The 27767-nt window shown below is 43.8% G+C and overlaps 1 protein-coding gene across 1 annotated transcript; it reads right to left on the reverse strand.

Annotated features, from left to right (window-relative positions):
• Positions 1 to 14958: 14958 nt before the first annotated feature.
• CDKN2C (cyclin dependent kinase inhibitor 2C) lies at positions 14959 to 20754 on the reverse strand. The gene is made up of 2 exons (XM_033152172.1): positions 20370 to 20754; positions 14959 to 15646 (listed from the first exon to the last, which is right to left on the reverse strand). Exons 1-2 carry the CDS (start codon positions 20496 to 20498, stop codon positions 15251 to 15253), a joined length of 525 nt encoding a protein of 174 aa, XP_033008063.1. The 5' UTR covers positions 20499 to 20754; the 3' UTR covers positions 14959 to 15250.
• Positions 20755 to 27767: the final 7013 nt, after the last annotated feature.

The following is a 27767-nucleotide window of genomic DNA, read 5'->3' on the forward strand; positions in this document are numbered from 1 at the left end:
CCAGCTCCTGCCCACCTAGCAGTTCGAAAGCACATCAAAGTGCAAGTAGATAAATAGGTACCGCTCCAGCAGGAAGGTAAACGGCGTTTCCATGCGCTGCTCTGGTTCGCCAGAAGAGGCTTAGTCATGCTGGCCACATAACCTGGAAGCTGTCTGTGGACAAACGCCGGCTCCCTTGGCCTATAGAGAGAGATCAGCACTGCAACCCCAGAATCGTCCGCGACTGGACGTAATGGTCAGGGGTACCTTTACCTTTACCTTATTCCTTTTCTGTTTTTTACAGTGGAATAAATATAGTTGATCTATATTATAAAACAGCAGGAATGTCACACCAAATATTTTAGAGAGTTTTTTTTCTAAAAGTTTCCAAAATGACTTATGCTGATATTTAGCAGTTATTGGAATTTCTTTTACTATTCAGTTCTTTGTGGAGGAATGACCAACTGTTCTGATCTCCATACATAAAAAAGGATTTTGCACAAAAAGGCAAATGGACATGATAAATGGGTATACAAATCAAGAAAATCTTTAATAAAAAAATACTTTAAAATAAATGGGTATACAATTGCACATAGTGCTGGGGAAGTGGAAAGAGAGTTTATCTTCTCTCATAATGATAGAACCCAGAATCACCCAATGAGACTGAACAGTAAGGAACTCAGGATAGTCAGAAGGAAATACTTCTTCTCACATTGCACAGAATCCACTCACACAAAGTGTAGTGATGAAAACCAACTTGGTTGGCTTTAATAGGAGATTATACAAATTCATAGAGGATTAGGTAATCAATAGCTACTGGTCATAAGGGCTACATCAGTGGCAGCACATGTGATGCAATGGAGCCATCCTCCCAAAACCAGCATGAACAGCTGCTTACTCGAACAGGGAAAAGTGGCGGTGAGGTTGGACCTGCACAGTTGCACCAGAGAGGCTGCCGCTACCCAATCCAGCATTGCCACTGGTGCACCTGTGTAGCCCTCACCTGGCTGCCCCACAGCATATCCAGGTAAGCTGCAGTGCTGCCATGTTTGAAGCATGAGTCTGCCCCATCACAAACATCACTACTGGTTTATATATTACCCATTAACAGAGGCAGTACACATCTGAATACCAGTTGCTGGTTGGGGAACATGAGCAAGAGACTGCTATTCTGCCCATGTCCTGCCTGTGGTCTTCCCAGAGGCATCTATTTGGCCTCTTGCAATATGAACTAGGTAGGCCATTTGTCTGGTCCAGCATAGTTTTCTTATGTTATTAATTGATTTGAGATGTTTGTTTTGTTATAGTCTGCATTTATCTGAAAAGCATTTTTTTCAAAGTGGCATACTCTTCTTTTTAAAAAATATCAATACGATGCGGATTGCCGTAGGAACACATTAAAGTTTATGTGACAAGTGTACTGTTAAACGAAAGTAAACAAGCATAAAAGTGAATCTTACAAAGCACTGTGGGTGTAGTGTATGTAGATCCAAATAATATACTGTGTATTCTCTTGTTTTCTCTCACTATCACATAACAGCAGCAAAACAGGTAATAGCATAGCTGTGATCGGAATCATTTTAACTTAAAATGACTTATCTCCAAGAGCTAGACTCTGTTCCCACCCCACCTCCCATGTTGATTTTTTAAAAAGAAAGAAAATGCATGTAAAATTAATAAATAATTCAAAACTGAAAGAAATTTAATTCCTTTTCTTTTTTAAAAAAGACAAACAGTACTTTGAGCAGCTATGAAGCTCCCTGGAGAACCTTAGGCCAGTCACCATCTCTTAGCCTAACCTACCTCACAGGGTTGTGGTGAGGGTCAAATAGGGAGGAGAACCATGTACACCACCTTTAGATGGTATATGAATGTAATAATAAATAAATATTATGAGAAGGAATGTCTAGAGAAGATTGCCCTTTAAAAAGACATCCAAATGGGTTTTCATACTGGCCAGTAATATAGATGTACAAAAGTGAGAAAGGATGTGAAATATGATGTAGTAATCTCTCAGACCTTTGGTCACAGTGATGAAAACTAGAGGAAAAGCTCTGTGTGTGTGTGTGTGTGTGCGCACGCAATGAATATACTCTTTTCAAACTGCAAAGCAAAGAGCTATGGAAAGCCCACTTATCAATGGTACTTAGCTTTGGGGAGGGAATAATAAGGAACTGGTCTGCGCTGCATTTTTTCCTGAGATTTCACCACATATTGGGGTCATGAGTCAGAAATGCACAGCGCCACATGAAATTGTTGGCAAACTGAACTCATGGCAATGCACTCTGGTGACAAAGGTACCTTGGGCAACCCTGTAACACTGCTTCAGTCAGCCCACACTCTGCTGTACTTCCAGGGTTGTGTGAACTGACCTTTAGTTCCATATACATGCCATTTAGGCCTGGGTGCCAAAGAATCTTTATGATTGTTTTCCTTTCTTTTTTTAGATGTAATGCAAACATTAACACCTGCATGGCTCAAGTTAGGTTTCTCTAACCATAGTTGAGTAGCTAAATGAAAGCCTGATTCTTTACTGTGTTTTTTTCACAGGCACCTTCTGTGGCGTTTACAAGAGGAAATCTCTTCATAACAATCCCATGAGCTGCTTCGTGGGCACAGCAGTTCGCAGGACCAGGAACAAAGATCCTGGCTCTGATGCTATGACAACACAACTGGTGTCTTTTTCCTCCTATTTGGGGTGAAATGTGCCTTCCTGGCCAATCTGAGCTAGTGAAATCCTGGGCTCTTCTGGGTTGATAAATTTGGTTACCTGACAAATAGCAGCAGAACCAAATAGTATTGGATTTGTCTTTCGATGAAACTGTGGAAACTGCTTTTTTCAATGCTGTGGTTACAACAACCTTTTCAGATTTCATTCCTTGCTCAATAAAGCATCGATCTTTAATGAAATAATGAAAGAAAAGCCACTTTAAATGATAAAAAAATTGGCAGCAACAATTTCTAAAGCATGTTATAACTGTTTGGTATTGTTCTTCTAGAGTACACATTTAGTAAATTACTGGAAAACATATTGCTAGATGAGTTATACATATTGGGTGATATTTTACTAAGTATTTTCAGACAAAACAATTAAAAAAAAATTATAGCCACCTTTCCTTTTGCTCTCTTATTTTATCATCAGAGGAACCCTGTAAGGTCAGCTAGTGAAGTTCATGCCTGGGATTTGAACCAGAACAGATCCAGGGAAATCAATTTATTTAAGCAAGTCAGTGAGCCATGACATGACAAGATACCACCACCCTTTGTAAAATGCAAGTTTTAACTGGGGGCAAGTTGAGTGTGCCTTCTCTAGAGGCCATAAAGAAATTAATGAGGGTGCTAGAATGGACTCAACTGTGTACAAACATGGCTGCCAACATGCCTTCATTCAGTTTTAATATGTCCATTTTGTTTAGTTACTAGTTAGTACTATAGAGCAGAACAATCCTTACAAGCATTGTATAAAACAAAAAAACAAACAGAACTAAACACCCAGAGGTCTGTATAGGCAAGATGCTGAATGTGGCTTATATACATTTTCTCCTTAACCAGATATCAGACTGACAGAATGTTGGCTCCTGCCACTTATCCCATCCCCACAGTCTTGCTCCACCATCCCTATTTTCCGTTATGGTGGTATGAAAAATTAGAGTGCAATTGGCATTAAAATTAGTTAATTTTTAGTTAATACAAAAGACAGACAATATTTCACCAAATGCATAGGTCTATTACAAATAAAAGCTAATGAGGCATTGAGGTTCCCATTCAAGGCCGCAATCTTGCCTGGAAGTACGGTAAGCTCCAATGAAACCAGTGGGACTTGCTTCCAAGTAAATGTAATGGACAAGACTCACAGTTTAGCTGTCTTTCAAGCAACCAAAACCGATGGGCATAATCAAAAACATCTTCAGAAATGAGCAGCTTCTTACCCTGTACTGCTTAAAACAAAAGCTCTGTTTGAAGATTCCCGCATAGAGACATAGAGCTGATGAAGCCATTTAAACAGCAACAATGATCCTCTCCTCTCAACCTTATAGGAAGTTGGGTTCTCAGAATTATCAAGGTTGCATATTGCAGCTCTGCATATTGTATATCATTGCTTTTGGAAGCACAGCATTTCTTAGTGCTGTTTTGAGAGGCAAAGGCTCAAGAATTCGTTTTCTAAAACGTTTGAATGTTTTCTTCTTTCCTTTTTTGTCACAGTAAACACTTTCAGGGATTTCTACTTTGAACAAAAAAAGTTTTGTTCCTCTGTTATCTTGACATTGCACATTTCTTTATTATGCAGTAGCTAATAACTGCAAATCCTGTGTGTAAAAAAAGAATAGGCTACTTTCAATCTGTGGAAAGTTTGACCTCAAGGGCATAGAAACTGTTGACTCATTGTTTTTACTGCATATACTATTAGCTCTTTGTCACATTCTGAGAATGACATCATCTTCATCGCAGTTAGTAGCAGGTACTGAGTAAATTAAGAGCCCTCTGCTTTGCCAGGTTTTTTTTTAAAGGGTATACTTCTCAAATTAACTGTATATTTCTAGTTCCACCACTTTAGGCTATTATTTCTGACTAATCACATGTAGGAAAATCTTGTAATCAGAATAGGAGTTGCTCAGAGTTTTCACCCTCCCCCACTGTGCATTCTGTTGCAAAGATCTAGACTTCTAGGCATGTTGCCAGGGAGAGCAAGGACTGAAGGATGAGTGCAATTGTCAGCACTTGCCTCTGCAAAAGAGGGTGGGATTTGAGAGAGGAGAGGGTGGGATCTGGTGCAGAGGGGACTAGGTCTGTACCCTCTTCATGGCTGAGCAGCAGCAGCAGCACACCCTGAGCTCCTCCCAGAATCTGTTTACTTGAAGCACAAATGCTTTTCCAAATTCTTGTTGGTTTCTTCATTAAAATGTAGGCAGAATCAAAAGGGGGAGAGTTTATCAAACAAAGCACATGCTATGTCATATAGCAACTTGACAGCAGTGGAAAGATACTGCATTCCAAAGGCCCAAAACTTGAATAGGATATGGACGGCTTAGAGCCTTGTTTTACCCTTAATTTAACATGTCGTCCAAAAATTACATTAAAGAATGTTATTTCAGGTTGCCTAGTCAAAAAGCGAGTCAAAATAGGAAATGCCAATTTTATGGTTACCCATAAAAGACTTACTTTCTCTTGCTGGTGAAGATTTAACGTGAGTGAAGCTTGGGAACTCTGTGACAAATAGCCTGCCTAAAACTAAAAGTCAATCTAAAGTGCCAAATCTAAAAATCATAGTGAGACTGGTGCTAAGTTGCCATTTATGCAGAGACATTTTTTCATGGGAGGAGCCTTTGAAGATCTTAAACGTGAGTTGAAATTCCACCAACATATTTTGCTTTATTCTAATATTTAATTTAATGATGACTCTTAACAGCTGGGGCTATTAGCAGCACTTTGGCAACTTTTAAGTTTTTCTGGCATAATCTCAAAAATAATGGTATCATTTGAGATTTCTTGTCTAACAGGCTATTAAATAATTTTGCACGGGTTTTGTATCCCACTTCTGTCAGGAATAATCGTGCTCTAGTCCAATAATTTAATTATACAATGACAAGATTTGGAAAGGGCCTAAATAAGCAGCTTCTTTAATTATCATTATTATTTTTAAGCAGGAGGCTTGCTAAACAGAGGTTAAATGAAAATGTGTGTGAGAGCATGTGCGCAAGTTACTGTAGCAATTGTGTTCCCTTAGCTGTAAACTGAATAATATACCAGAAAGGGGGGGGGGGACTGCACTCACTTTAAAATATAATGTTGCTTCCTCTTTCCTGAGCACTGAGACATACTGGGCAGCCTTACTAGAGTCATTTTCCTTGAAAAGAGACAGAGCAAAAACCTTACAGTATCTTTAAAATGGTTTATTTACAGATTTGCAAGTAAGTAAGGTATGATGAAAAGAAAGCAGTAAGCCCAATATTCATAAGGCAGAAGACAATCACATCTCAACTACTGACTTACATCGTCTGTAAGTGCATCCTTTTTAACCTGCCAAAATGGAAGAAATTATTCTAACTTAAAGAAAGTTAACTTGAAGTGCTTTGCACCACACAGTACTGTTAAGAGCATCAGGTGGAACTTCTATTTGCAACATCCTTGTCTTGGCCACAATACCATTTAAGACAAGTTCTTAATAAGTGAATGTTCCTCAGAGTTAACATGTGTGCATGTGCGTGGGAGGGGGGGTGGGCTTTTGGTATAAAAGTAAAATGCTAAGATTTAAGCATCACTTCCTTTCTCTGATAGACATCATCTGAAACACAGTAAATTAGTCTCTGAATGCAATTACTATAAAAATATTAACATGATAATAATTCCTTTCTCCTTTCCTCTTTTACTGCATTAAATTTCTGTCCCAAACTTTCAGAACACAAGTGTTCACATGGTGCTTAACTATAAAAATATCCTGAAGAGCAAGAAACAGCAGAAACAATTAAAAAAAAAACTTTCACTGTGACTGAAAAGGTCTAAAAGGCCTGGGAGAATGAAAATATATTTGCCCAGCACAATAAAGACAAAAAAAGTAGGCCCTAGGCAAGAGCTCTACAGGCATGGCGCTGCAACTGAAAAGGCCCTTTCCCCAATCCTCATGCAAAGTATCTCAAAAACTGGAAGCACCTGCAAGAGAGCCTCAAATGACAGTCACAGAGATTAGCACATGGTTTGGGGCTGGACCAAAAACAGTCTGGGCTGCCTTTCTAATCAAGCAATACAGTGATCTCTTTTGATCAACTAGCTGTTGCTTTGACATGAGAGTGAGAAGGAAAATTCCTAAGCTAAATAATGTATGAATGTTACACAATAGGGTGTTATCCTGACCCAAATGCAGATACAGTGGTACCTTGGGCTGCAGACACAATCCGTTCTGGGGTGCCGTTCGCACCGCGAAAAGTCCACAACCCGAGCGGCGATATCGCACTTCTGCGCATGCGCGGACTGCGCAGAATGCTTCTGCGCATGCACAGACCACGTAGAACGCTTCTGCGCATGCGCACGCAGCAAGACCCAGAAGTAAACACTTCTGGGTTTGCCGTGTTCGGAACCTCAAAAAACGCAACCCACAGCTATCATAACCCAAGGTATGACTGTATGTTTGTTTGCAACATGGCATTGTATGCAACTAGAACTATACAGGAGGAAATACATGCAGCAACAGACTTCTAAATCAAGGGACAGATGGGGATGCTTATCATAGTCTATCAGGTGCTCTAGAGGGTGCCAGAATGTACCGAATGAGGTTCACTGCCCCATTTGTGCAGGCAGGGGTGACAACTAGGAAGGCAGAAAGTTCCCCAGCAGCCCCCATGTTTTTCAGGCTACATGTGTTTCTTGACAGCAGCTGTGATCTGTTTATTATCAACAGTATCATGAGGCACAATATGTGATATTTAAAATGCACTGCTTTTTGTAATTTAATAATGAATAAATACGAGAAGGGGTCATTGAACCTTGCTGTGCCTCTCCTCACTCCTGTACTCTAACTCTATTTAGGGAAGTTTTAAATGTTTGATATTTTATTGTATTTTTAATATTTTGTTGTAAGCTGCCCAGAAATGGGCGGGGTATAAATAAATAAATTATTATTATTATTATTATTATTATTATTATTATTATTAACCCTCTCCCTACCCCCCCAACCCACTGGCAATACTACTGTATTCCGGAGTGTTTTTCAACATACACTGGGCATTGCTTTGTATACATTTGGCCACTTGTAAATCACATGATTCACAATCTATGCACAAGTATGGAACAGGACTGTTTACATTTTCTTCTCTCTGTGAGGGTCCATTTATGTGCATGTGGTGTACAAAGAAGGTAATACTGCCGTCATCGGATGAAATGTTTTCTGGTCTGTGGAAGCTTATGGTACAATAAACACTGGTGTTTAAGGTGCCCTAAGATTATTTTTTTGTGTCCTAAACTAACATAGCAGTACAGAACTATATCTGCTCCCGTGAATGGCATCAGTTATAGAATCACAGAGTTGTAGTGTTGGAAAATGCCACGAGGGTCATCTAGTCCAACCCCCTGCAATCTTTTTGCCCAACGTGGGTCTCAAACCCAGGAACCTGAAATTTAGACTCTCTCACTCTACCAACTGAGCTATAGGTGACTTAATTCTCATTCAAATTGTGAACATACAACTATATTCCAAAATGGGCTGGGCATATTATATCTTATGACAACACTATTCCCCTTCTAGGGAACATACTACGGTAAAAGCTACTGCTTTTTGTCTCTAGTCACAAAGGGATACATATTAAAGTAAATAAGATAGTACCTAATGTGCTCAAAACACCATTGTTGTTTTCTAATACCTGATTCCATACACAAATAGGAGGTAAGCGCCACTTATTTTAATGGAACTTGCTTCTGAAAGCAAACATGTTTAGAGCTATAACCTAAATTAGAAATATCATAGTTTCCCCCCCCCCTCACCTAAAAGATACTGTTTACCTTAATCCATGTTGCAATCAATATATTATCAAATGGCAGGCTTCAAAATGTACTACACTGCACTTAATAGAGGATAGGAATCTGGATCTCGAATAGGAGTTATGCCCCCTTTTGCAGCTTTGTTTGCCAGGAGATAGATATAAACAAGTAGAACTGAGAACTCCATCAAGTGGAAATTCTATTAAACTGTTTTTATTATTATTAAATTGGGCTTTTGCTGAACAACTTTCTTTTTCTTATTGGAAGACCTGTTTAAGAATGGACTGTATGGGATACTGAGGAAATTTTAATTAATAGTCCAATAGTTCTTCTTTTCCTCCCTTAAACACTGGAAACTTTTCAAACATCTTGCATTTCTTGTTCAGCAGCATCCCAAAATAGAAATAACAACTGATATTTGAATATACAGTACTGCCAAGATGCACTCTCTATTATAATCCTGGATATAAGATGTCACCATGCAAAACGGATGCAGGATCACCTTTGTACTAGCACACATGTAGGAAAAAATGTCCTTGCCAAGGGCATAAATAGGGCCCAAATGCCATGTATGCCATGTATTTCATTTAGTATGAAACTGAACAGGAAACTTAAAATTCAAGGCCTGAAATGGTGTTTGTTACTTAAAGCTCCAGTAAAATGGCCGTTACTTGAATATAACTGTTTTTGCTCTGAGTTTCAGAAACAAGGGATAAGAAAATTTGAATTACATGTTACGCTATATTGTTGTCTAAACTCTGAAAAGAATTCCACTGCAAGGTTGTGGAGCTTATCATCTTAAAGGCAACTGTAGAGTTCTTCAAATGTCAGCTGCTGCAGCACTGCAGTAAAACTAAATATTTCCTTAATGCAAGTCAGCACTCTCCGGTACTGACCTTTAATACCAACCTTTCTCCTCCCATGCTTTGAATCCGTTAGCTGGAAATCCTTATGGTTATAAAACACTTAATTCTGAAGAGTGGCTTGTATCTGCATCTCCCCCAGGGCTTATGTTACATAAATGATTACTACCTTTATTGAACTATAGTATAGTAAACAAGAAAAGAACAAAGATGCTGTGCTGGATAAACCCCTAAATCTGTTATTTCAGAAATAGCAAAAATCGGAACCCCAGAATACTGACTCTTCAATGAAAATGAAATTTAACTAGGAGCACTGAAATTAATCAATTGAGCTTTCAGCTTACTTCTCAGTTGCAATGCGGTTGAGAAGATAGGCTAATAGGTACACTCTCTTCCCAACAATTTATAGTCTTCATGCTTTGAATATTTTCCTCAGGTGTAACATTATGTCAGTTGGTGCCTTAAAAAGAATAGGCACTACCCTCTAATGTTAATCTGTTTTTTTTTTTTAGATGTTTTGGGGGAAGCTCAAGTGTTTAATAATGTCCTGCTTCTTAACACTGTTTCTCATTTTAAAAGGTGATGCAACGATGAAAGTTTCCTTAGAGTGATATTTGACAGTCAAAGCCTAAAACTATGTTGACTACATCCAGGTAATTCAAAGGTGCAAAAGCCTTGGAATCTTATTTGTGGTTGCTTTCTAAAAATGGCTTGGCATGAGATGCCACAGATTTTTAACCCCCCTCCATTCTTTTCAGCAACCCATTTGGCTCTTGGGCATCGTCTTCTAGGGATGGTGACAATGGCAAAAGAGCATTATTTTATCTGGAATTTGAACTGAGTGGGTTCTACGCTGTTCATTAACTTGGCACTAATGCTGGGAGCAGAATTTGACATTAAGCAAGTTAACCTGACTTCCAGGGATGGCTGCTGTTTCATAGGCATGTAATATTATAATTTGATTACATCATATTTCACATGTCAACTCAATATTAACGTTTGTAGGTCAATTATTATTATTATTATTATTATTATTAGTCAATCCAGAGTAACTTTAAAATAACCAAAATCAGAAGAATACCTCACTTGCCGCAAACCTGAAGACAACGCTGCTTCCTTTCTCTCTCCACGGGATGAACCCGCCTCGAGCAAGGAGAGGCTGCCGCCGCCGCTGCCTGGCATCCCTTATAGTTGGTTTTGGCTTTCCCAGGAGGAAGAGGAGCAACTCCCGCTTCCCAGAAGTGCGCAAATGCACACCGCCTCCACGGCATCTTCACTGAAGGAAAACGGTAGAGGGATGGGGTTTCTTCTTCAGAGTTTCCGGCGTCTTCGGCTTGGCTTGGCGCGGAGCGAGGGCGGGAGGGGAATAACAACCTCTCGCCGATCCTGCGTGGCAGCAGGTTGCAGAGGTGACCTGGGAGTTCCTCGCAGCCAGGTGGGCCAGGCCAGAGGCGAGGCTAGGCGCGCGGCCTCTCTCCCTCGGGGGTCCCTCCCGCCTCGAAGAAGGGGCTGCAGCTCGCTCACGCCGGGCAAGGGGCGGAGGGGAAAGTCCCGCACACACCAGAAGGGCAAAGCCCGCGGAGGAAAGGCCGGCAAAGCCCGCGGAGGAAACCAAATACTGTACAGTAAATAAAACCAGACTATCGGCGAAGGCGCGGAAATTTAAAAATGTTTGGACAGGAAGAGCAGGGGAAAAGAAACCGTCAAGGGGAGGGACGGGGGAAAAATAACGGTCCAGAAGCTGCCTCTTCTCCTCCCCTTTGGCCGCTCGGCTTCTGGACACGGGTCGCGGGTGGGGCCCGTCTTCTGCCCTCGCGCCACCAGCCACACGACCACTGCCCGCCGCCGGCAGATTCGCTCCAGGAGGCGCGAGAGGAGGGAAGGACGCGGGCGGCGGCGGGCGCGTAGGCCATGTGAACACCGACATTTTGAGCGCCTTGCCTCTGGGCCAGAGCGGCTCTTGGGGAAAGAAGCCGGTCTTCCATGACGGGAAGGGATCCTGGCCCCCACCCGCTTGCATATGTATATATATATATAAAATACAAACGGATTTATCTTCAGGTCAGGAAGCTAGAGGCAGGCTTCAGGAGCGCCACCAGTATGATAGGCGGGCAACTGTTGGCTGTTATTCGTGCGCCATACCTGGGACGAGGAGCAGCCTGGTGGAACCGCTAAAATTACGCACGTCTCCTCTGCGGGCGGAGAGCACCCAAGAAGGGCGAGGTGTGTGTGTGGATTTGTTCAAATGCTTGGGAAACCGCACGTTTTCAGTTTTGTGATCGAGCAGCGCCATTGCCAAGCCTGTCAGGAACCTGGACATGAACTTTATATGCCACCCGGGCAGCGTTATTATGCGCGCTTACACCCCGTGGGATCTAAGGGCTGTTATGTGTGCTGAATGTGCATTGGATCGCTGCCCGTTTTACCGGAGCATGCCATGTATTGACTCCCACGCACACTCACACCCAGCCTTAGTCGCTCCGGATTTGACTTGCACCTCCATCCTTTTATTTAGAAGCAAGTGGCGTTGCTTTCAGCTGAACTTGCTCCCACTAAGTCAGCTTCCCCTAATCCTAAACACACTTTCTTGGCAGTAAATCTTGTAGAAATAAATGCCACTTACTTCCTAAGGCTAAGCCATAGGAGTCCACAGGACTTTTCTGACCTCATTTGCTCTCCCATGGAAGGAAGTTCTGCGGAAATCTATTGGTCCTGTTTGTAAGCGCTTTTCCTGATGGTGCTTTCTTGAAAGTAAGTTTAATGGAAACTTTTGCTAGTACTTTCCAAGACTACAGGAGTTATCTTGTAGCAGGCACACGCTATAGTGCGTGCACGCGCACACCCCTCCGCCCAGCGCATCGCAGCCAATTGACATTTTTTTCATCCCTATCTGTATTATTAGACTGTTTATTAAACATTAACCCCGAGACATATGTATTTGTATTCGATTTCAGTGTACGGGGGTGGGTGGGTGTGTCGGATATTTGGTTCCAACTAGGATCAGCACGCTAAAATAAGCACCTCTTGGGTCACGATCCTGCGCATACTCTAATGGGGAGTGAGTGCAATTGAAAGGAGGCTTGCTGGCGAAATATGGCTTCAGCTTGCTTACTTGGCAAAACGCGCTCTTAAAATAATAGTGTTCATGGTATTGAGGATCGTTGCCACTCACCCTTCAGCAGTGCTCTTGGGTTCGTAGCTTAAAGACTGCAATCCTATACAGTACACCTTTGTCTTTATGTAAACCTCAGTAAACTCAAGAGGACTTACTTCTGAGTAGTCATGGGAAGAACTGGGCTGTAAAGCACTTTAAAAAAGCCTAACATCTTCAATTGCTTTGGCAATATTTTATAAAGGTCGGTTAGGTCTGTCCTCATGATTAAATCCACATTCTTTGCTTTTAGACGGACAATATCCAGGGCAAGAGTTCTTGTCGGCTAAAAATAATGCTGAAACTTTGGGGTTTTATTGCTTGTTTGAAAATGAGTGTTCCTGTTCTTCTGGCCTTACAGCCCTGGAACCGTAAAATTCATTTCTGAAACCACGCTGAGTTCATAACTTTCTTTTGCGCGAATAATGCAAAGCAATGACAAATTTGACTATATTTTGTGTTTCTCCGTGTGTTTTGTTTTTGAACCCATTAGCTAGCCAACTCCTGTCGCTTTTTAAAAGCCCTGTCACTATTTATACCACCAGCTTCGAATATTAATAGTTTATCTTTTTGGATAACCAAAGCTAAAACCTTTAAAGCTCATTAACCTGGTACAGCTGCATGCTTAACCGACCAGAACTCTCTCTTTTTGTTTAAATCAGATTCTTTATCAAATGGCAAATCCAGGGTTAGGGTTTGGCTTCTGGTTTGCTTTTAAATGGCCACAGTTTGATTTCACAAGAAAGAGAGACCATTCAGTAAAGGATGTGATTGGGTTAAATTCTGGCTTGCAGTAAAGGTCGCTGTTTTTATTAGCGGTGGAACTCGCTGTTTTTTAATCTGACCCTTCTGAAACCTCGGTTCAGTGCAGAATAAGCTCGTGCAGTTCAGATAAGACACTCGTTTCAGCAGAGAACAAAACTGTCCCGAGCCACTTCTAAAACTCTTTTTTTTTTTAATGGGGAAGGGGGGGGGATCTCACCAATTTCTCAAGCCTAATATTACAGTTTCCCAGACAGGGAAAGCGATACCGAGCTGGCTACGTTGCGCTCTTGGAAGTAGCAACCCAAAATCTTGAATTAAAACACTTCCACATTCCCCCATGTTTATGATGATCACATCCTTCAATGTGTCCTTTCTTCACAGGGCCACACACCCCGTCCTGCGACATGTCCGATTTTTTAAAAAATAAGTTATTTGCTGAACACGGTGAAAATAAAAACAGATATGCTCCAAACTTCGCAACACATTGAGGCTTTTAATCAGAAAGCAGTATGAGAAGTGAGAGCATTTTAAATATGTGATAAAACTCTTATAGATTTTGTAGTTTATTCCTATGCAAATTTTTAACACCCTTCCTTGTTTCTACTGGAAAGCTTAAAAACCAGAACTAAAACAGTCCATTTTAAATCACTTTCCCCCCTTCTCATTTTTGCTTTTAAAATATGTTTTAAATCCTTCAGCTTTTCTTCAGTATATAATGTTTAAGGTGACTCATTGACTTTATAAAAGCAGGCTTTGACCTCGGTTTTCAAATTTTAACCCATAACAAGACATTCTTGTTCTGGCTTCATTATGTGAGAACAAATGGAACTATCTGGAGTAAATGGTGTTCAACCAAACAAGACTCGTTCTTAGAGCACTCCCCAAAAGGCAGTAAACACAAGCTAATCTTATGAATTAATCTCCATATTGCAAGGTCGGTTTTCGAAACTGGTGTGTTTGTGGTCATAATATCATTTTGTGAAAAGCAAATTGGTAAAATCTTATTCATGTGAAATACAGCGAGGGAAAACCTGATCTTTATAAACAAATCTATAAAAAACACTTTTTTCTGATGAATTTCTGAACCTTCCACATTAAAACAGACACCCAGACACGTTTTGCCTCTCTCCCTCCCCTGCCGCAGCACAGACACACTCTGTTAACCCACTAAACCTCAATCCTAAACACGTTTACTCTGAAGTAAATCCCAATGATTTCAGCATAACTTTCTTCAAATCAAGGCTGCAATCCGGGATTTGGCCCCATTTAACTCAGTGGGACTTCCTTCTGAATACACACATATAGGATTGCACTGCAAATGGTTTAGGATGGCAGCCACAATCGCAAGAAAAACAAAATTAAAAGCTTTTGTTAGTGTCACCATCTAGTTCAGTATCTAGATGTATCTAAACACAACCAAAGTTCTTATTCCCCTCCCCCTTTTGGGCAAATAAGCTCTTTTCACATCATGTCACACACTCCTTCATGTGTTGTTTCATATTCTTTCAACCTTTGTTAGGCAAGATGATAGTCGGGGGAGGGGAGGAGAAATCACAGTAAACTTTCAAAGATCTTTAAAAGAAGAAAGAGGAAAGTCGTCTGCAAACATGAAGGTCCTTATGCAAGTTATGTTGGCGGGGAGGGTTTTTGTTTTTTTTAAGGGACGGAATAAACCGAGTAAAAAAAGAATTAAGAGAGACAGACACAGAAAGAGAGAGGGGGGGGGAGAGAGAGAGAGAGAGAGAAAGAAAGAAAGCCACCGGCCGTCAGGCTGGTTTTACTCTCCCGCCTTTGAGAAAAGCTGCTGCTACTGGCGTGATATTTCTTCTTCTTCCAGAGAAAGAAAGAAAATCACCCCCACGTCTGCCATGGAAAGAGACCTACAATATTTACTGATGTGGTCTGGTTAAGATGGAGAGACGGGACAGGGGGAGAAGGGGCGGGAGAAGGTGGGCAGGGAAGGCAGAAGCTCTCCCTCCTTCTGCCGGAGTCCGAGCGAGCGAGCCAGACGCGGCCAGGGGCTTCAGTCCCCGCTGCCGTCGGCACCCTCCGTCCGCCGGCTGCCTCCTGCGCGGCCCTCGAGCAGCTTGGCGACGGCGCTCCTCCTGTAGAGCTGAGCCAGGTCGTAGGCGGTGTCGCCTTTCTTGTTGCGGTGCCCCACGCGGCTCGCCGTGCGCTCCAGCAGGAAGGCCACGACGGGCAGGTGGCCCTCCTGCGCGGCCAAGTGCAAGGGCAGGTTGCCCTCGCTGTCCTCCACGTTCACGTCCGCCTTGAACTCCAGCAAAGTCTGCAGCGTGTCCAGGAAGCCCGCGCGCGCCGCGTCGTGCAAGACGGCGAAGCCGGTGCGGTCCCTCAGGTTCGGGTCGGCGCCCCGCAGAAGCAGCCGCCGCGCGATCTCCGGGTTCCCCAACTTCATCACCTGACGGGAGAAGGCGGGAAAGACAGTGGGGTAGGAGGGAAACAAAAACACACGACTGAGTTGCGTTCACACGTTACGAGAGCCTGTACCTCACCATAGCACCCTAGGGCGTCCTTACCTCAGAAAGCCGTCGCTTGACCTAGGTCGGAGAACCCAGCCTATCGATTTGTATTTCACTGGGTCGAGGGTTCGTGGGGGGGGGGGCGCACCTAACGATTATCCTCTGCCTTCCCTATACCTTGAATACAACCATTTCTGTGGAAGAAGGCGGCGCCAGCTGCTGTCTTTTTCGAGCTCCCCTGACTGCCTCGTCCTAAGGGCTCAGCTGTCTCCCTTCCTAAGGGATGCCATCCCGCCCCAGCTCGCTTTTAACAGCCGGGTGAGAAAGGCAGAGGCTCAGGTCTTTTCCCAGGCAGGTGATGGAGATGTTCCACCTGCCCCTCAGAATTCCTGTGCTGGGAGGGGGGTAAACAAAATTAAAGGAGAAAATCCTACTGAGGCGATGGGGGATTTTCCTTCCTCTTAGGATTATGAAGGATTCAATACCCCAAGAAGAGTCGCGAGGGAGGGGATCTCTGCTAACGCAGAACAGGGAATAATTTAAGTGGCAGACGTACTTAAAATGTGCGGGTGTGTGTTTCTTGGCAACATGCTGACATGATTTCGACGGAGGATCCTGAGGGCGGAGGGCGAAATCAAATCAAATCAAACTTTATTCACGTAGCCAACAGGTCATTGCGACTAAAAATACAGATAAAACAGATAAAAATACTGGGGAAAGACCAGTCAGGTACACATCGGAGGGCGAAAACGTTCAGGGAACCTCCGTCTGTTTCCCCCGCCAATATGATTTCCCTCAGTCCCTGCGCGCTGACCTCAGCCTTGGAGAGCAGGTCCCACTGAAACCCAAGGGGTTTTTGTACCCTAGACGCGTTTCCTTGAGTGAAATAACGAGGTCTTGAGATAAAATTGTTTCCCATCTTGATATTTTGTCCTCATCATGAGGTGGGGCGGACAAAGTGTCTGTTTAGCAGTTGGTTTATTGTAATTAAAAAACTCAAAACATCCCACCTTGGTCGGGACTCAGTCACGTAAGCATTCAATAACCCCACTCTTCCCACCCACCTCATGGTTAACAACCTTCAAGTGAGATTTAGTCATATCAGAACAGATGATATCAGAAGCCAAGGGCACATAAGCAGATTGAGAGAATATATTGAACTGCACTGACTTGTTGGTAGAAATGCAAGCTTTGGGGCATTTGCTTTAAATGTGTTTCATGGGGGGGGGAGTGCGGGGGACACACCATGACACACGGAAATTTAAAAAATGGAGTCAGACCCAAAAGGAAACTCTGTCAGACTGAGCCAGGGAAAGGAGAAAACTCCAGTAAAGGTGCAAGTCAGTTCCAATGATGAGATGAGAGGGCTGGAATAGTACTAGAAACAGAGCTCTTTTGCTCCTGCCTTGGCAGTGAGCTGCAACACAACCCTATTAGGTCTATATTTTAGACTAAAAGGTTTGTTTGTTTGTTTGTTTGTTTTTAAAAGACAACACATGAATAATTGAGAACAGCAGGTGTGCCACACCTGTTGACAGTGCACCCTCATGAATGTCTTTACTCAGAAGAGTCTTCTACTGAATTCAGTTAGCCTTAATTTCAAGTAAGAGTGTATAAGAAGATCACAGTCTTAGTTTCATTTGGTATCTCTATAATCGCAAGAATGCAAATGAACAAACATCCTGGTTTCCTCTAATAACTGGAGAGGGACAAACATATTTCTCAAATTCTTAGGCTTTGTTCGAATGGAAAAGTTTTAAAAGGTTGTTGGCTTCCCTAAAGGTCCCCCCCCTTTTTTTTACTTTTCACTTTTTGTGAAAGCACTCCAACTGCCACTAAAAGGATGGCTCTGATGATTCAGCATCATTCATACTGCTTCCTGCTAAAGCAAAGGCAGTCGGATATTGCCATTTTAAAATAAATAATTTTAAAAATTGCAATATGGAACCTGCATAATATTTTTCAGCACAGGAGCAGGTCTGCCTAGTTCAGAGAGACCCTCAGGCATTCTGAATCTTCACAATGACTTGGGGGGGGATTGCAGTCAGTTCTTTTGTAATATCACACATTGAAGGTTATGTTTCGGTCAAGTTCTTTTCTTTTTGGAACAGCCAGTTTTGAAGCATGATGTGTTCCTTATTTGCTTTCAATTCCACCCCCACCCCCAGCTCTGTTCTACCCACACTTCTTGAAAGGAATAGCTATCTGTCTGTCTGCCTATCTGCTCCATACAATTTTCTACTGCAAGGAATTTTGCCTTCCACTCTTAGCATAAACAAGGGGGAACACTTACAGTAAACAAAACTGGAAAGAGCTGTAAAAATAAGTATGCCCAAACTTTGTTGAGGTGGGTGGGGAAGTGAGAGCCAGAAGATACAACAGCAATAAGTGTGAAATGGCATCTGCAATGTGGAATATTGACTAGGGCTAGGCAATACCTGCATGCTTTGCTGTATAGCATCTGACTTCTCTCAGGCAGGTCTGGGCTGCAAATAGCCAAGAGGACTGCTAAGTCTTCTGGAAATTAATAGTAATGTTAAGTATTTGCAAAACACTCAGTAAGGTGAGTGGCTTCCCAACACCTCCAACACAACAGGTACTCCTGAAACATTTTAAACTCTCACTTAGCAGGGCCTTATGACACCTTGTGCAATTTGAGGTAAGCAAGGAAAGCAGGATCAGGATGTGGAACAAGTTTCACTTAGTATATATACCATTTCAGATGTGAAGGTTGCTGGTGTAGTATTGTTTTGACAAGGGATTGTTTTGACAGATATGAAAGAAAAGGCCTAGGAGGGTAAATCTGACCTTGGCCAAATCTAAGAGAGAGAGAGGCCTGCTTTAAAACATGCAAATTCAAAATGCAGAAGGTGAGGAAGGAGAAAAGGTCAGAGAAAATAATAGAGAAATGCTGTCTGGATGAGCTAGAGGACCAAAGCCAAAGTGTGCTTTCACTTTCTTTGGTACCGTATAATATAGAGTAAGCAATATTGGGGACTGTGTTGACTATCAACTTTCTCAAATTCTATCATCCACCCACTAGTTTTCTCTGTATTATACATACTGAAAATAAGCAGTCAGCCTCTTCTATGTTTAGCTTTTATTCTAGAGGAGTGTGTGCATTTGTGTGTGTGCACATTTGGTAGAGTGCGTCAAATCCTTGTTTACGATGAAGGAGCAATAAAAAGTGGGTGTTGGAAAAGATACATGGGCAGCCAAGAGAGTTCCCTGATCCATCTCTGCCTAGAAAATATGCCCCTGTAATTATTTTTAAAAATGGCAAAATATGCCATTAAATTGTTGTGATCTGCTCCTGCAACAACTCGTTTCTGCACTTAGAAGAGAAATTGGAGATCCATTTTAGAGGCAGAAACCTACACACACCCTGCTTTACTCAACAACCTTCTGGCCCTGTGGGCCTTGAACCTTTCCTATTTGTAGATCTGTAGAAGAAAAAGAGCCTAGAAGACCTCTGGGCATTGTCATCCCGCTCAGAAAAGAAAATAATTTAAGGATTATTGAAAGGAATTGTAAAGGGGGGGGGGAGATAGCACACAGGCAGGGGCTTCTGTTTCTCTCTCAATTTTTTTTTTTTAGCTCCCACCAACATATGGGTCTTGTGACAATACTTGGAAAAGTGGATCACCTTTTTGTAGTTTAAAGCACAAATCCCTTTTCTTTGAGAAGCCTAATCAGTAGTCCCAACTGCACTCTTGATCCTCTGCCTGGCACCCAAAAAACAAAAAAACAAACAAAAAAAACAGTCGCAAGCTTTCACCTACGTTTCCACATCTCTTGCGTGACTCCCCCCCCCCCACTTTTCTTTCCCTCGTGCATTGTAACACTTTCAGCACCGTTATACGATGTTCTTAAAAGAAAACATCTTTCAGCGGGTCCAGGATTTTAGGAACTGGAAGGGCTCCAGCTGCCGCCTCTAAATCTAAACACTGGAAATGGGTGTATACGAGGATGGTACCTACGGCAATGAAATCTTCGCCGCGTAGCGATCCACCAAAACACTTTAAAAATAATAATCCAGGGCACTGTCTTTTCAGAGATTCAGATCGCCAAACTATTTTAATGTACATCTTAGATATGCAGTGGAGATAGTAAACTTGGGTGGGTGGGGGGCGATCACCGCGGGGGGAGAGAGAGAGAGAGAGAGAGAGAGAGAGAGAGAGAGAGAGAGAGAGAGAGAGTGAAGCCCCAAACTGACCTCGCTCCCATCAGCAAGAGAGCACCCTCGCTTTTAGAAAGCTAAACACATAATCGGGATTTCAAAGAATAGAAAGGAGGTGTTTACCGACCTGCACTGAAACACAACCTAGCCCGGATGGTTTCGTTCCCTCCCCCTCCCCCCTCCGCCACTTGCTTCCCTGCCCCAGAAAAGGGGTTGTTTTTCTTTTTTCTTTTTTCAAATAGAATTAACGTGTGGACGAGTTAGTCTACAGAGATTTTTAAAAAAGCATTACTGACCATTTTTACTGAAAGTACGCCACTTTAGGGAGTTGGAGCCGCTAAAGTTATAAAATATGGCAACCAACTCGCTTTTTAAAAAATGCTGGGGTGTTTTTTTTCCTCCCCTCTTAAAAACGGTTCGCGTCCCCGTCAAACCAGTTCACCTAGTGGCGAAAGATTGCCTCTGTCCGTCTGGATACCAACCTGCAGCGCAGTCCTCCCAAATCCATTTTGTGCATTGACGTTTACATTATTTTCCAACAAATTAGTAAGTTGCGCTAGGTCCCCTCTGGCAGCTGCGGACGCCAACTCATTCGCAAAAGGTTCGGCCATTCCTTGCGGACGATCGGCAGCGAGCAGATGACTTGGGCTTGCAGTTTTTATTGTTATTATTATTACTATCGCTCTTTTTAGCCGGGCATGGCATCGGAAACTGACAGGAGTGGGGATGTTAATCTTCTGGAGTAGACCTTGTAGTAAATACTCGTAAAAAAGCTCCTTGCCAAAAGCCCGCCCCTTGGGTTCACACGTGATGCACACTGCTGCAGCTCCGCTTGGAAAGCAGATCTCTGCACCTCTAACACGCACAACGCTCCCCGCCCCCCTCCTGGAGGACCTTGGCCAAAGGGAAATAAATTGATATGTATCCTTGCAGCCAGTGTAATACGCGGCCAGAGAAACACGGCCACGCTAAGCGAAACGTGCGAGAAGCAGAGAAGGTGAAGAACAAGGTGGAGGCGGGGAGGGAAGGAAGGAGAAAGGGAGAGAAGTGGAGATGGGGGGAAAGGAAAGGACTCACCGTTCTTTCCAGCGGAGACGCCCGGGATCCGACGCGCGCTCCTTTCCGCCCAAGAACCTCCACTGTAGTCTCACGGGGGTCGCACAAATCAGCCCCCAGGACCTGCCTTTCCTCCAAGCAGCGGCAGCGAAGGAGTTAACCGCAGCCGGAGCTGCCAGATCTGCTGCCCCCTCCCTCCCTTCCCCGAGGTTGCTGGAAGCGCAGGAGTCCCCCCGCTCCACGCCACCCGACCAAGGGCAACGGGGGCTCCGCGGATCCGTCGGCGGCATGCTTCGGGCGGAGCTCGGCGGTCACCAGCGATATCCAGCCTGTGCACAGTCGCGCGCGGGAGAGGAGTCGCCGTTTCTCTCGGCTCGCGTAACCTCCTGAGTTGCTGCCGGAGGAGCGTCCGTGCCTCTCTCCTGGTGTCGCTTCGCTGCTGGTTTGCCCGCCTTCATTCAACGGCGGGCTGCAGCGAGGGAGAGAGAGGTGCCGGGGGGCGGCGGTTCAGGAGCTGCCGCCGTTGCCCGCGCTTCTTTGACAGGAGCCTTTGGCTCGCATCGCTCTGGAAAAGGCTGCGAAGAGGCAAAGGCAGCTTCTTGCAAAAACCGCCTGCCGGGGTCGCCCTCTTCGCCCGGCTCTTTGCAAGCAAGCAGCCCCCTCTGCAGGAGCCCTTCGCCGGTCGCAACCCAGGGAAGCCGGCTCTTCCTGCTGCTGCTGCTGCTGCTTCCCCGCTTCGGTCTCCTCCTCCTCCACCTTCCTCTTCTTCTTCTTCTTCCTCTTCTTCTTCTTCCTCCCTCTCTTTCTCTCTTGCGCGCACTCTCTCTCTTTTTCCTCTTTCCTCACCCCCCCCCCCCGCATCAGCTTTTTTTGAAAAGGAAAAACATTTGAGCGCTCTTTGACTTGAAACACCCGCCCACATTTTAACGGCAGAGATTTAAGGAGGCGCCACAGAGTTGCCGGCAAAAGCAGGAAGGCCTTGCGCGAGAGGGCGAGTCCCGACGAGGGCGCCTCCCACTCGCCTCTTTCCCCCCCCGATGCTGTTGGCGGGCAGCTCGGGGCCGGGAAGGCGGGCAACAGCAGGCCTCCCAGTCCCGCGTCGCCGGACGGACGGGGCCCTGCCTGCTCTCGAAGAGGAACAAAATGGGCCTGGGGCTCGAATGAATTTATGCCGCGCACTTGAAACGAAATCGCGCTCCCCCAAGCACAAGCTGGCGCGCGCACGGCCCTTTTCTTGCTGCTTCCCCTTTGCTGCATCTACCTTTCGTACCGATCTCAAACTCCGCTCCCGCCCAAGCCCCTGTCATCTCCAGGGCTCCCTATAGGGTTTTGACGTCACTGAAGAGCTCTTCTCTAGCCCTAGATGCAAGCCAAGCCGCCAAAACGATGCAAGCACGCTCGCCCCCCCCCCCCCCCAATCTCTATCTCTCTGTGTGTCTTAAACTTGCAAGGATTTTTTTGCCAGATCAGCGCAGAGAAGGGTAAAGGAGGCGGGCCAAAAGTTAAGGCTACGTGTAGTGAGTGTGCCCTCCACGCCACAATCTTATTTTTCTTGCCCACTCCGCGAAGCAAAATAGCTAATCCTTGAATATTCCTTTCCTTTTACTCAGCCCCCCACCCACCCCTTGCCACCCGGGAATAGTGACATAAGACCGGTAGAAAGGTAGCTAAAGGAGGCGATCTGCAGGTTTTCTCTCGCTGGGTCTCCGTTACTAAGGAGACGGCCCAGACAAGGTCACGTTGAAGAGTCAATGTCAGATTGCTCCGACTAGCAAACGAAAAAACGTTCACTTCTCTCTCTCTCTCTTCCACCCCACCTCCTTGCCCTCCCGCCAGGCTTGTGTCTACTGCTGCACCTTGGAGAAAATGGAAAGCGGGTTTGTCAGCATTGCTATTTATTTCCAATGCAGGAATGAGAAAGAGGGGCGCCCTGGTGTGCAAGACAGAAGGCAGTAGGGCAAAAGGGGTTTAGATGCCTGTCATATAGGTAGATATAAATGTATTCTACAAATTATGAGGCGTGGGAGCTGCACCAAACCTAAGTGAACTGCAGAATCAAGAAGTGAATTCAACATATCCTTTTAAAATAAGTAAGAAACAGAATCCAGGAATGAACTCCATATGGGTTGTTCTCTCTGAAAGGTAGGGTGACTCAAAAGTGCTAAATAAGTCCAAATTAGGGACTCCCAACCATTTTTTGTCCCTCGAGTACATTTGGAAACCTATAATGTAAGCACCACAAAATACATAGAAACACATATCACAGCTATAAGCAACACCAACACACCCAAAAACAAAGCACAGACAAAATAAGGAGACGGCACAACTGAAACAGGCAAAACCAAACACTATTTAAAAAATAACCCTCAAACTAACCAGCTCCCCACCAAAGGAAAGAAAAAGCAGACAACACCCACAAACAAAGCTGGTAAAACATGCCCACATGGGGCCTAGAGCTAGAGGCCTTCTAGGGAAAGGGAGGAGAGGATGGCTACATGCCTGCATTTTGCTTTCCAGACAGCCAACCATTGGTGAAAAAATAAAAATAAAACACAAGAAAATAGCAGTGTCCTTGCAAGTAACCAGTCTTAAGAACCCTGTGGTGCCCACAGGAACCACATTTGGGATTCAAGGCCTAAAGCACATCTAGTTTGTGTCAGTAGGAATAAACCCAGTAGTTAATATATAAGGCTGGACAGTAATTGTTACACTCAATATATTTTCAGATACATTTTCTCTATTGTTATTTAATATGCTCCGAAGCTGAGCCTCAGCACCAAAACAGAGTTGGAGAGTTCTGGACAAACTTTTTTTGCTGCAAATAAAACTACCAACATTCCATTTTTTGTTGTCTCTATTAAGACATTAATTCCTGTACCCTAGTCTTTGTATTGGTAGATGGGTCAGGTGGGTGAATCAAAGGCCTGAGAGATGAGTCAAGACTCTTAACACTCCAGTGCTAAATATATTTACATAGAGGTAAATATAATTGATTTCAATGGAGTCTCCTTGCATTTCAGTTGCTTTCAAAGGAGTCTACTGGCTTCAGACACCAGGCCCAAACATGACACAAAGGCTGGCAACTTGTAGCCTACTGTGTGGGAATACCTTGTAGACAACCACAACAACTGCAGGCAATCAGTCTGGTTGTATATTCACAGCAGTGACCAGGGGAGGAATAATCGCTAGGAGGAGCACAGAATAAACATCATGGTCCACCTGCATCAGCACATCTGCCCCAGCTGCAGCAAAATATCCTCTCCCATATTGGTCTCTACAACCGCAGCAGTCACTGTAACCATAGGAGCCAACTCCGAGGGGCTGAGGTACCTTTGCCCCTTCCCCAATAAAATATTTCCGGGGGCACCACCCTCAAAGTTGATGGGCATTGACATTCAGATGGTGTGTGTGCACCACCTATTGTCATCAATATGCAGGGTGGGATTTACCTGCCCCCCACCTGCCAAATATGTTATTCCAGTTGGCATCCCTGCTTCCATGCACTCTCAACATTTGCTCCAAGGGTTGGGGGACCACCTGGAACAGATCTTGGTGGTGTGTAGGGGGCTACAGGGGGAAAGAGAAGAATGAATGAAAGTATGGTTGTAAGTGTCAGATTCCACCCCATGATTGGTAATCAAAACAATTGTTCATTTAGTAGCATATTGTGTTGCTTACAATGAGTGACGTATTATGTCAGATCCACTGAACTTGACTGTCAGTTGCAATTCCATTATGCTTATTATCCCACTGAAATTATGTAGGCTGGACACGCAAATGTAGATCAGTTCAGAGTAGCTAAGAGGCCTCCTTAGGATAGAACATGATCCAACCTGATTCCTATTGGTGCAACTGTGTGACCTGCTCCCGATTGTGCTCCTTTTTTACACTTGCTGTACTATATCTGACAGAGGAGAACAATGTTGGCTCAGTAATATCAGCCTACACTGTTGTGCTGGTGCAGCGTTGTGGCTCAGCCAGTTCCACCAGCACAGTGGCACAAGCTAAAGTGCTAGTGCAATGATAATTGTGTCCTATCCTGCATCTGATATCAGTTGTGCTAAGGTTGGTGTGGCCTTAGGTAGTTATGTCCAATTTATTGTGCTTGGTTGGCTGCTGCAAGAGCCATAGGATTGGTTCATAAACCTGGAAGCTCAAGCATTTGTATTTGCCCTTTCAAACTTTAGTTTCAGATGCATTTTATAGGGTTTGGGTCCAGGTTTTGATTTAAGATTGACTAAATAAACCAGGGGAAAATACTGTAAATTTGTTTATTTGCGCAAACTTTTTAAAACCAACATTCTTCCTGTGAAGCAAAATATAATAGTAAACGTACTGTTAGGACCAGTTAAGGAGAGCTGCTGCTGGGAAGGTGTGGGAGTGGGAAGCAGTGTTTTTTGTTGCCTCTTGATTCACCACTAGCAAAGTAGTTGGGGATAGATGATACCTGAACTCAGCTGTGTGTACAGGAAATGGTTTGTATAGTAAAACTGGTGAGCCAATATCTTCCTGGGATCAGACAGCATTACACCTCTTTCTCAGTGGTGTGGTGTTGTTGGGGAAAGTGCCTGAGGCATGCTGTCACATATAGTGTACATCTTGCACCAGTTTCGCTTCCTCCTCCCCATCTTTATAGTGGGGCAGACATTTCCCGGATAGCACTCTGAGGTTTATTAGTTATTTGTAGTCATGTTTTATAATGAAAACAACATTATCCTTGATTTTAGCAACATTTTTCATATTTAATTTGAAAAAAAGATGCTGAACTTCTCTTAACTAGTGATCCAAAAGCTTTTTTTTTTGTCTTTTTAAATTTTTTGTCTTAGCTCCAGTTCAGGTTCAGTAAGACGGTTCCAATTATGGTTCAAGTTTGGTTCTCATTAGAATAAAAATACTGTCATTCTGTTTCGACTTTTAATGTACGGTAGTTCAACTCCCTGTAGAAATGTGGAATATGCCCACATAGAAACTTCATGTACTTACTCTTAAGGCTTATTCACACAGGCAACTATATTACTCAATAATATCACAGTTGAACATGTGAACTGCTTCTATTGAGTCTAAAGTAAAAGCAGATGTTCCATAATAGTCTTTCCACACATGCAAGACATCATTGGGTTTTGCAGTCACTGACTGATACAAATGGGAACTCACTCTTTATTTGGCACTTTACTGTGTGGGAAATAGTACCTGAGAGAAAACAAGGTATGGTGTACTCTGGGGTTTCTGCGCTGACATAAATTAATTTCCTAGTGTGGACTGAGTTATTGCTGCATGACCAGAGATGGCTGACGCTTGCTTGCTGTGCAGATAGCAGGAAGGGTGAATATGGAGAATGCCATGTAGCTTATAGGAATCAGGTGTGTTGGATGAGCCCCCGGCACCCAATGTGGTCATGGCCTTATAACTGTGCTCTTACATGCTCTTTTATCTCTTTATGATGTTGCTTCCCTGAAAGCAATAGCAGAGGTGATTGTGATGTGTCTCAGCTGCTACTGCACTTGTGATGGAGAGAAGGAGGTATGGCATTGGAAGGCAGAGAAGTGTGGTTCAGAGAAGGGGCATTAGTTACATGAAGACTATCACTCCTTATGGTCTGCCCTCCAGCTAATAGAATTTGAAGATACACACAATCAACCTCTCCTCCGGTATGGTGGTGCTATTACTGAAAGCCAGGTTGGTCCAAAATAAGTAATTAATCATCCACAGTTTGATCATAGATGAGGGGGCCAACCTGGCATGTTTTATTGACACCTGGGTGAATAAACTGAGGAGGTATTCAGTGCAGCACCAGGCCAGTGAGATGGGAGCAGGGAGTTGTCATCCATAAATATTCCATTGCTCTGTGATTCAGGATTGTTCCTGGTGTTGGGTCTGACATACAGAGTTGGGATGTTGCTGGTGTATCGCCCCTCTGCACAGCCCTGCTGACTGGAGGAGGTTGTCTCAGAAGTGTATTGGAAATTCCTTTAATGCTAAAAGCAGGATAGGAGAGTCTGCTTATGACCTTCATTGCACAATTGTCCTTCAAGGTAGATCAATTGTGTGCTGGCAGGCAGGGTGAAAAGCTATTGGTTCCAAATACACTTTGAGATAAAGCACCACAGGGAGGTGATTGCTCTTGATGCAGTATCCCACCCGAAAGGTTTCAACCTGGTTTATCAGAACAGAGGAGCCTAAGATGTAGTTGATCATGCTACTTCCTCTCCTGGAGACGAACGTGAACTCCCCAAGCTGGTCACCTGGTAATGAACCATTCAGGATCACTCTGTCGAAACGTACACACAACTTGGCAAGGCAAACTCCTTGGGTGTTTGGAATGTTGCATGCCAGAGAGAAGCTCGGGCAGGTGATCGTCTGTGTCGAAACCCAGCTCTCTTGCAAGCTCAAAATTGTCTTTACCCACTCTTGTGTTGAAATTGGTTGCAATTAGCAGATCGATGTTGGGAAATTTGGTCTTCAGTTTTTTCCAAAAATGATGCGAGTTGGTTCCAATAGCCCATCAATGTCTGCTTGCTGGGGCAAGGGGGGATATATACGTTGATTATAATTAGAACCAAGTTTGAATATCTCAATAAGAATGCCTGGGTAATGTTGTCACATGGTTGGAGGGAAATGATTTCAATATTAGGCTGCTGGGTGCAAAGAAGGGTTAGTCCTGCTTTATATTGGCCCATGGTGTTGGATTTATGGGCTGGGAGGGAGTACAAATTGAATTCCTCCAAGTTTATTCCATAGTGAGCCCAGGTTTCTTATAATAAGATGTCAAAAGACTTGATAAAACAAATGACTTCAGGGTCTTTTACCTTTTTCCTCCAGCCTGC

The sequence above is a fragment of the Lacerta agilis genome, chromosome 6, assembly GCF_009819535.1.
Source record: "Lacerta agilis isolate rLacAgi1 chromosome 6, rLacAgi1.pri, whole genome shotgun sequence".
Taxonomy (NCBI): Eukaryota; Metazoa; Chordata; class Lepidosauria; order Squamata; family Lacertidae; genus Lacerta; species Lacerta agilis.

Coding starts and splice junctions, on each gene's coding strand:
- CDKN2C (XM_033152172.1), bottom strand. CDS start 20,498: ATGGCCGAACCTTTTGCGAATGAGTTGGCGTCCGCAGCTGCCAGAGGG. Junction 15,647..20,369: donor TTGGGAGGACTGCGCTGCAG/GTTGGTATCCAG, acceptor TTCTCCCGTCAG/GTGATGAAGTTGGGGAACCC.